At 45.2% G+C, this 10,528-nt stretch overlaps 1 protein-coding gene across 2 annotated transcripts in view; it reads left to right on the top strand.

Annotated features, from left to right (window-relative positions):
- Positions 1–3,608: 3,608 nt before the first annotated feature.
- Positions 3,609–10,528, top strand: part of DHRS12 (dehydrogenase/reductase 12) — a 32,077-nt gene continuing 25,157 nt past the window's right edge. Inside the window, exons 1-3 of one of the 2 annotated variants that reach the window (XM_075720743.1) lie at positions 3,609–3,679; positions 4,204–4,337; positions 8,106–8,188. In XM_075720743.1, coding sequence (XP_075576858.1) covers positions 3,624–3,679; positions 4,204–4,337; positions 8,106–8,188 — 273 coding nt within the window. In that variant the 5' untranslated portion in view covers positions 3,609–3,623. The remainder of the gene's footprint in view (positions 3,680–4,203; positions 4,338–8,105; positions 8,189–10,528) is intronic. The other variant, XM_075720753.1, reaches the window with a different exon arrangement.

The following is a 10,528-nucleotide window of genomic DNA, read 5'->3' as shown; positions in this document are numbered from 1 at the left end:
GCTGTAACAGACTCTCGATCCCCCCCTTCCCAGTGCGGGAGCCAGGCTACACATACGTGTATCAGTTGCTGGCTGTGATAACTATCTGCAATGTTGGTTGTGAATCCGTGAGAAGAATTCCTTGTCTAAAAAATCCCTCCGATTCAGAGCACTGTCCTGTTGGAGTTTAATGCTAAGCTAGTAGCAATCATGAAAGAAACTGTAATCTTTCAAATCAAATCAAGAAAAGCTGTAACTTTCCAAATTTCCAAAGCTCCAGAATGGATTCTAATTCAGCTAACAAGGTGTATCAACCTAGAATTCAGCACAAAAGGCAACATGCAGCCAAAATTCTTGATGTGGGCATAAATTTTGCCTGTGAGAGTACTGCGAGGCAGGCCCCTCATTAGCACCAACCAACTCTTGGCAAAACTATGCACACAACCCATACTGCCTCATCACGGTGATGGCTAGGTTAGCAGAGAGCACTCATACAATCTCTACAGTCTCCTGCCTCTGGAACAACAATACAAAAGCAAAGCACCACAGGGGGTGAAATGAGGTAGCAGAAACATCTAGGTGTTAGGACAGTGTGCAACAGCTCGCTTCTGATGTGAAGCTGTTCAGACAGAGAGAGATTTCATGGCTGAAATATTTATGCACGGATGTGTCAACATCGTGCTATGACAACTACTTTCTGGGTGCAAGCTTAGGCCCTCACTATGGAAAAAGCAAGTGTTTCTAAGCAGAAATCTCTCAGCTGAGTGTGCTCAGGGATTGTTGCACTCTGGCAAGGGCATCATTTCTCGGCATTTACAAAATCTCCTGAAAATGGCTTTTGTTAGAAGGATATGGCTAACATCACAGTAGTGCTGCTACAGTATTGATATAATATCCTCAGAGAATTTTGTGTGCGTACCAGGGTGACGCTGGTTCCCAACCCTACATTCAAATGTCTTCCTAACAATCTTATCTTCTCTAATGTTAATAAGAGTAATATGCTGTAATTGCCCACTACCGCTTAAACCCCAAAATATCGTGAGCTTCTCCTATTGTCTGGCTGCTGTAATATGTTTTTGTGTTTGACTCATGGACAGCTTCTGCCATGCATACTCACATTGGTTAGTACCTCAGGGCTGCACCATCCAGCATCTTGCTGATTACAGTTCAAATGGTTTAGCCCGCAAGGAATTCTGTGTATCTGCATACACCCCATTTACTTTCAGAGGTTGGCAGACTGCAGGGATGTACCCCCCAGTTTATGAGAACATAGACTGAAACTACAAACAAAACACATCAGAGCCATCATCCAGTTTTGCTTGTGCTATAAGCCATAGTCTCAGTGCTTAAGAAGTAAACAGGGTAAACAAAGAAATGACGAGGGAATAAAGCACAACCTGGCTTATTGCATTTACTCACAGGAACTTCCACAGCATTTTTGTTTTGTTTGGGGTTTGCTAATGGTTTCCAAAGTGAAACCATATTTCCTGTAAAGAATGCAGCTAATTCTGTGGCGTAAGCAACCGTGGAACATTATTGTTCTCCTAACAGCACGCTGAGATGCACTGAGGGTTACAAAGCCCAAGGTAAGACATTCTCTAACTAGCATAAAAATGCGGGGCAGCACTGCAGTTTTCTGCCTGGATATTCATAACAGCAAGCATACCCACATAATTCTCTGGTTTTCCCCTGCTGTGTATTTTCCCTGAGCCAGGGTTTGAGGAAAGTAACCAGGCAGACTTGTACAGGCTGTGAGGGAAAGGGAGAAGCTGAAGGGCTAGCAGGGCAAGGGATTGAAAGTAGGAAGAGGGGACATTATCTCAGCCTGTATGCAGGACTCACACAAGCCTAACATCTGCTCTGTTCACAGCGAGTGTGATTATCTAACGTCATTATAGCAGTCTAGGCTGTACAGTTTTGGTTGCTAATTGCACGTTGTAGGTGATGATCACAAAACTATTTCTATATAGCTCACAATTATATACTTACAGACATCATAGTACATATCTGTAGTTCAGGCTGCCATTCATTTTCCATTATAGGAAATAATGTTCTGCCACTCAAACTATTGCCAAGCTGTTCCTTTCTGGGCCAGAAGTCTCCATTTCAAGCATCAGAATCAGGATGAATTGCTTAGGAACACTTCAGTCAAAAACTCCTAGCCATTTCCAAGAACAAAATCAGTTAAAACTGACTCAGCCTGCTGGTTTCAAATAAAATCTTTCGACTGTTTTAATAAGAACAAGCATTTTCAGATTTCATGCAAAGGTATGACATTTAGCCGGATGGTCTCTGAATGGAAGAAAATATCGCTGTGAAAATGTGTCTTTTTGCCCTCTTATTTCACACACAATACCTAGTACAAGCGGACAGCGCTGAGTTCAAAAGTTTTAACTTAATGGTGGGAAATACCTTTTGTGTGAGCCTAATACTCACACAACATACTGAGAAAGTGGAAGACTTTAGTACAAGGCCTTTGCCAGAGTGAAGAGATTTAGAAAAAGAAGTATCAGCCTATGCTAAAGGGTCAAAAAAGACAGAATATTCCCATTCCTCCCCTATCTCTGCTATTGAAACCAGGTAACTTAAGCTCTTGAAATCTTAGATAGCGTTCCCAAAGTATAAGGCACCCTTCTCTGCATGTGACCCTGCGTACCACATAAAATACATTCATTTACCTAACTTGCACACTTAACTTTCTAAGTGCACTGTTCTTTAATGTGCTTGAACACGTAATTACACCTACGATGACAACTTCCTTATGGCTAACATGGGCTGTCCAGATGTGCAACTCCAAGTGATTCTCTTGGGCTTCATAGCTCCAACGCACATACCAGAGGAACTGAAAACACATTTTAAATTTCACTCCCCCTACTGCAATGGCTACGTGCATACCCTTTCCTACTGGTACAATTTACCCCATTAGTAGGAGCTAGGAGTATCATGCCTTTATTTGTTACATGAAATGCTAACTGGTGTGGTGCAACAAGGTTGTTTACGTTTCTGCAAGAGCTTCCCTTGGACAGCTTCCCAGAGCAGAGGATGCAGGCCCAGGTCCTTGGAGCACGGCTCCCCATTCCCAAAACACCCCGTTTCCAGCCCCAGCTCGCTTGACAGCCTGAGCAGGTGCCCAGGGAGACTTTCTTTCTTTCTTCCTTCCTCCTCTCTTTCTCCCTTTCTTCCTTTCTCTCCTTCCTTCCTTCTTTCTCCCTTTCTCTCCTTCCTTCCTTCCTTCCTTCCCTCTGCCACTGCCTTCACCAGGCACAGCAGTCTCCACGGCGGCAGGGGCTAACTGCGGCCCTCGCCAAAACGCCCAGCTGGCTGGAGGCACCCAGGTCGGGTGGCTAAAAGCCGTCCCCTTGCTGGCTAACGAAGAAGAGGGGAGAATGGAAGGGGTAAGAAAAAACAACGCACAAACCGCTGTGGGGAAGGGGCCACAGCTGCCCCCCGAGAGACACACACAGCCCTCCCACACAGCCCTCCCTCAGCCAGCCTGTAATGGCGGCGGCAGGCGCGGGCAGGGCAAGGCAGGGCGCGGCCGCCCCCCGGCCCTCACCTAAGGGCGGGCGGGCGGGCAGGGCCGGACCGGGCGCTTTATGTAAGGGCAGAGGCGGGGCCAGCCCCGCTGTGGCGGCAGCGGCGCCATGTCCTGGTACCGCAACGCCGTCTGGTTCGTGAAGGGGCTGCGGGAGTACACGAGGTACCGGCGGCGGCTGCCCCCGGGCAGCGGGACGTGGGGCGGCGGGGCGGGCGCTGCGGCGGGGCTGGGGGCGTTCCTGTGCGTTCCGCCGGCGTTTTAACCATTTCGAGGTGTTGTGGCTTTTGTATTTGTAATCGAAGCCTCCCCACCCCCTGCCAGGGCGGACACATTTCAGCGCCTTCTCTTGTGAGAGCTGCCCGGCGGCGCTGCCTGCGCCCGCCCCGCCCCGGGCCCTCTCAGGCCCCTGCCCTGGGGCTGCAGCGGGGCCACCTCCCGAGTGTCAAAAGTTTGGGCCGTGTGGCTTGTGGCGGGCAAACGCCTTGAGCTGTTGCTGCATCACTCGTTGCAGTGCCGCTGGCACTATACGTGGCCTGTCCCACAAGTATGGAGAGTAATGGGTAAGGGGGGACGTTTAGCGCACGCTGAGCTGCAAGGGGAGAGCGCTTTTCAACCCTTCCCTGTGGTTATTTTTTTTTTTTAAGTACTCTCTCCTAGTTTCTCACAGGTGTCTCTCCTTTATTCAGGAGTGGCTATGAGTCCGCTTCCAAGCGCTTCGATCCAGCTGATGTGGAGGTGAACGTGGCTGGAAGATCCTTTCTGGTCACCGGTGCAAACAGTGGCATTGGCAAGGCCACAGCTACAGAGATAGCGAGGAGAGGTGAGCGGGCTGTAACGAGGAGCCTGAGGGGTCCTTACAGAAAAGGTGGAAGGGAGCAGCTTTGGCCTTCCAGCGCAAACACAAAGATGCACCTCCCTGGGATGAAGGGTCAGGCGTGTTATTTTACAGGGCTGTTAGTGTGGGTTAGAGGTTTAAGCATGATCAGTGCTGTGTAAAACTGGAGTAATGAAACAAAATTAGCGGAGAGGATATGCAAAGTGTTTCTCAAGTACATGTTTACCGAAACCGTCTGTATTATGGTGGCATCTAAGGATGCTGGTGACAGATCAAGGTCTGTTTAAGGCTGATTTGGTACAAGTAGCAGCCTGGCTGAATTGGATCTGTTTTAAAGAACTTACAACTGTATCGTATGAATAAAGAAAACAATTGGCTTTGCTAAGCTGAGATGGGAGAGTATAAAAGAAGCAAAGTAGTTGTCCTTGATCTTAATAATAACCTGGCCTTTGTGCCCTTTAACTGATTACATGCAACCATTTTTTTCTGTTGCTCTCTGTAAGCAAGGAGATGGTATGAACTGGAACTAGCTACTGTTGAAGGATAAACGTAATCCCTTTCAGACTTGACAAAATAATTCCTGTTGTGCAAGAGTGATAGGAATTTTGGCATGTAGAATAAAAGGGAGGAGCTTGTGGCTCTTTGCTCTCTTTTGGCCTGCTTAGGTTTCGTAACTATCTTATGAAGGAAAGTGGTGACTCGGTTAAATTAAACTAATTCAAAATTATTAGCATCAAAGAGCCTTTGGGTTAAAGATCCCCATTAGTGCCAGTATGTGATTGATTTCAGGTTCCCACTACTGCCATTATGTATAATAGCCTTATGTAAGTATTGCTTCGTCTGGTGACCATTTTGCTCACAAATGGGTATGCCTGCCAGGTTTTGCAAGCTGTCAGGCTGACTGGATCTGCATAGGATTTGGTCATCGTGTCTAGTATTTGGAGCCCAAAGAACAACCTTGGGCTCAGGCTGTTTGTCCGATATCTTTCGTGGGTGTTGCTGTGCATATGAAGTTAAAATGACTTAACAGTGTCTTCCTGATCCTATCCTTGCATGTGTTGCTCTGAAACTCAATGTCAGCTGTTGGGGCTCTGGCTTCTAGTTGAATTTCTTCAAGTACACCATGACAAGGAAATAAGAAATTCTGACTCGGCAAAAGAGTAACCAGGCTGCATTGGGTTTACCTTCAAGCACTTCAGATCTTTGTAAATAATGACGGTCTCGATGATAATTTCTTTAGCCTGAATTCAGCTTTTCTCTGAATCAGTGTCTTACAGGTATAGCAGATTTGGGCTTTCTTTCCTGTATCTCATGTGAACTGCACATCCAGTCTGATGCAGTCTTTTTCCAACCACTCTGACAATTCCCATGTGTTGTTTAAGTTCAAATAACTTCAACCTTTACCATGGAAAATATATTTAAATCCCTTTCCTAGCCCATAGGTCACACCAAAATTTTCCTCTCTCCTTAAAAGCAAGGAAAAAGTTCATATTCAAAGCCCTTAAAACCCACCTCTGTTTTCATTGAATGTTTTCCACTGTAGACTATAAGAATGTTCATGATCAGCTTGAAGGCCAGCTACTTCTTTCATGTGTTTAATTTCTACCTGCACACATTACTTGTGCTGTCCCCTGTGTTTTGGGAAGAGCTCCTTAAACATCTGTAAATGCACATCCTTAACTGCCTTACGATCTGTAATTAAAGCCCTCCTTTGCGGTGAAGCCTGCAGTCACTGTGAGAATGGCTGAAGAGGTGAGCATTGCACACTGGTTGCCTTTTCTCTCACTCATGAACTCTGCCCTCCCTGGGACAAAGACTGTCTTTTGTTCTGATCTGTATGTATTCAATGCCTGTCTGTGCACGGTCACTGCCATGCATGGTATATGTGTAACACAACCTGAAGATGAAACTGTATTGGTTAGTGTCATTTGTGTGATTATCCCAGATTCAGGAGTTTCCCACTGCTGCCTGCGGTTGTGCACTTGGTGAAAGTAACCCAGCCAGTTCTGGCAGTGCAATGGAGGAATCGGACCCTGTTAGAAAATTTCAGAAGAACCTTGAGGCTTGCTGCCTGCATCAGCTACATGCCAAGTATACTTACTTTAGTTGTGCTTAGTGGAAGAACCTCTCTTGTAGACAGAAAATTTCATTATCAGACCCCACACTGGGCTGTGCAGTGTGTGACTGCTTTATCCCTAGGGTAGACTTGATATCTTGCGTTTGGGTTCTGAGCACTAGAAGAGTGACCCAGCACCATTGTTTCTATTATCAATCCTTTGGGATTACATTGCTTAAGCCTTCCAGTGATGGACTGCTAGCAACCCCTAAAACACCTTTAACAATAAGTAAAAGTAAAGAGTGCAGGTGTGACTGAGATTAACACATTACTTGTAATGATCAGAGAATACAGAGCATAAAAAGGAATTATGCCTACCTGTACTTTGGTCCTCTTTTTGAAGGCTCTCTTTAATGTGGCTGAACTATGAGGTCATGATAAGTATCCAGGCCTTTGAGAGGAGCCATGCCCTTCGTATTTCTTTCATAGAAAAGTTGGTTGGAAGGGACCTCTAGAGGTCATCTTGTCCAGCATCCCACTTGAAGCAAGACTGTTGCCAACACTAGATCAAACCAGCCATTGCTTTTTCTTGCTGGATCTTGAAAACTGTAAGAATGGAAATCATGCATCCTCTTGTGACAGCCTGATCTATTTAGAAGAAAACTAGTGAAAACTTTTTCTTAATGCCTGACCTGAGCCTTCTAAGCTGCAGTTTGTGGCCACGGTCCTTGTCATATCTCCCATTGCTGAGAAGAATTCTGATATCTGGCATTTTTATTTCCTTTTCACAGAGCAATTCCAGTCACTTGTGGTGTTCAGGCCATTCACTGAACTTTCTAAGGCATGTGCCAAAAGAAGCATTTACAATACAGATGCCTTAGCTTCAATTTCCAATGTAGCTCTGGTATTTTATCAACACTAAACAAGACGTGCAATATTGACAGAAAATGGTTTGAGCAGGCAGTACCTAGAGCGCAGTGGCCTTTTCCATACATGCAGCCTTGGGTGAGGACCCTGTTGCAGCATGATACTTTCTCCTTCCTGGCTGCCTTCACAGGGATCACAGCCAAGCAGAAATCTTCCAGCTTTCTTATTATAGCCACTCTTTGTGTCCTAAACCTTTTGTTTGAAGGACCTTTAGCGCAGTCTTTTGACAGACCCTGTTGGGATTCTTGGTGTGTCCAGTCTGCCTGATGGTACTGCTGGGTCAGTGCCTTTTGGGGGGAATTTGTCTCTGAGAATGGCCCAAGGCTGGTGGACCTGGGGCTGCTATGGGGTGTCATGGCCCTAACCAGCTCCTTGCTCCCAGCTCATCATGGCATGGAAGCCGTGAAAGCTGCACAGACCTGAGCTTCAGCAGCATTGACGAAAAGTCACTGCTCAGCTCTTGGCAGCAGAGAAGCAGGACTGTTGGCTATGCACAGCTCAGGAACATTCTGCCTGCTGGGAAGCTCCCGTGGTATTTCAGTGTCCATCTGACCAGTATTGCCACTGCTGCTAGCAGGCTATAGATTTCCCACAAACTGGAATGCAATCGCAAAAGGTTTTTTTTGTTTCATTTGGATTGTATCAAAAACTAACCCCAAACAAGAACTGCAATTTGCACACCACTCCCTGGCCCTCCCTCTTTGCTGATGCCTCCCCCAAACACAGTTAGTAATTAATTATCAAATGTGTTTCTTGCCGAAATCCACCAGGTGGCACGGTTCATCTGGTTTGCAGAAATAAGGAACGGGCTGAGGTCGCCAAAGGAGAAATAGTGACGGAGACAGGCAATCAGGTGAGTTGTTTTAAGGTCTTTGGTTTACTCTTAGAAAATTGTTAATACTAAAGACCTCAGAGGCCTTGAGATGTTCTGTTTCGTCATTTTGCTGTTGTGTTTTTAATAGTATTTTCATACAGACATGGAAATATCTAGTAGTTTATCATCCGTACAGTTTGAAGTAATTTAATTTCACTAGGTGACATTTTCTGTGATTAATAATATTACCGGCAGCATGCTGTTTTATTTAATGTTTGTTGTCGATATGTTTTGTGAAGTCCTACTTACTATTCCTAACTATGTGTCTGAGGCTTTTAAAAGTTAATGCATTGCAACACTCTCGCAACAACATTTATGAGTTTACAGCATTGGAGTTGAAGGTTTTATGTGTCTGAATAACATGCTTTTGATTTGCTAACGTTGCCTGCTCTGTGAAGTCCTGTGTGTGGTCCTAGTTCCATGCTCTACAGAATTTTCCATCTCCTTTTCTCACATCTCTTCCTTACCTCCTCCCTTCTGTTACAGATTTTTTTTTGCTTCTGCATATATTACTCTACAGTATACCCCTGTAGCTGTCACTGTTGCTTTTGCTAATTATTCAGGAGGGTGTGCTTATGGAGAAGTACAGTCATTGTCTTTCTACCTTGGTGTACTGGTTTTGGCTGGGATGGAGTTAATATTCTTCATAGCAGCTCCTGTGGTGCTATGTTTTAGATTTGTGACCAAAACAGTGTTGACAACCCATGCTTTAGTTATTGCTGAGCAGTGCTCGCACAGCGTCAAGGCCTTTGCTGGCTCTCCTGCTGCCCTGCTAGTGAGCAGGCTGGGGTGCACAAGAAGTTGGGAGGGGACACAGCTGGGACAGCTGACCCCAACTGACCACAGGGATATCCTATACCGTATGACATCATGCTCAGCAATAAAAGCTGGGGGAAGAAGGAGGAAGAGGGGACATTCGCAGTTATGGTGTTTGGCTTTCCAAATCACTGTTGCATGTGACAAAGCCCTGCTTTCCTGGGGATTGCTAAACACCTGCCTGACAATGGGAAGTAGTGAATGAATTCCTTATTTTACTTTGTTTGCACACAAAGCTCTGCTTCACTTATTAAACTGTCTTCATCTCAACCCACAAGTTTTGTCTGTTTTACCCTTCTGATTCTCTCTCCCATCCCACTGGGAGGGGAGTGAGCGAGTAGTTGTGAGGGGCTTAACTGCCTGCCGGGGTTAACCCACAACACTTGGATGGAGAGCTATCTTCATTTTAAATAGTGACTTGGCTCTTGAACACAGTATTTTGATTCCAGTAACAATCTTTAATGTGGATCAAAATTCTGAAGACTTTTTATGGTTAGAGATACCGTATTGACTAAATTTCTGCTCTTTGGTTTCGGCTCCCTGGTGTGACACAACCAGCATTACACTTCAGTTCTTTAATGGAGGTGAATTAGATCAGTCCTTATGTAGAAATAAATACTTTCCAGCTGTCTATAAGTGTGTAATCCCATGGCTGTAGTAAGATTGGTGATTATCTGTGTTACCTCCTTTTCTAACTGCAGTCAGGCAGCCTGGGAAGAGGGGTGAGTTTGATGACCTCTGAAGGTTCCTTCACGTTCTGTTTTCTGTCATTTGGCGAAGCAAAACTTGAGGCAAATAATCTTCCTTCCTCTAAAAGGAGCACAATCGCTGCATTCCCACTTTTTGGTAGGCTGCAAACCTGTAGTTTCTCTAGTCATGAAAGAGTATGAGGGCACTGCAGAACTTGTGCCCTGTCTTCAGGGTCATACACCTGTATAGAAAGCAGCATTCAGTGAAGTGTTAGAAGAGCTGTGCAAGAGGCCCTGTGGGACATGTGACTGCACTGGGGAGAGTTATTTTAATAAGGAGTCCACAAGAACATCCTTCTTTATAAGTACTCATTCAGAAGCAATCCAGGGAGATAATAAAATGCTTTATCTGCAACTTGACAAGCTGTATCCAGACTTAACTTGCTCTTCCTGATTATCTGAACAGAGATTCTGTTGCAGTATACGCCAAAGATTTTCTCCATCTTCTGCAGCAACACATGCCAGAGTTCAGTGCTGAAATGGAGTTATTACTTGGCAGGCACCTGCACCTAAACCTGGGAACTGGGAAGTTCTCCTAATCTGTTAAAGTAGATGTAGTCACGGAGATTAGGTCTCACTTTGAAAATGGCTTTGCTACCATCAAGGACTTTTATAGGTAACAGGCCTGGGGGTCCTTTTTCTGAGCCAATGTGACAGTCTTCAGCAGATAAGTGTTAATTTAGATATTTTTCAGTCTCTGAAATCACTTGTAATATTGAACATCTGCCCAAAAACTTCAGCTCTTCTGTTCCAG

Source organism: Pelecanus crispus, chromosome 1, assembly GCF_030463565.1.
Source record: "Pelecanus crispus isolate bPelCri1 chromosome 1, bPelCri1.pri, whole genome shotgun sequence".
Taxonomy (NCBI): Eukaryota; Metazoa; Chordata; class Aves; order Pelecaniformes; family Pelecanidae; genus Pelecanus; species Pelecanus crispus.
Note: the sequence above shows the minus strand (reverse complement) of the source record. Positions and strands in the feature narration are given on the sequence as shown.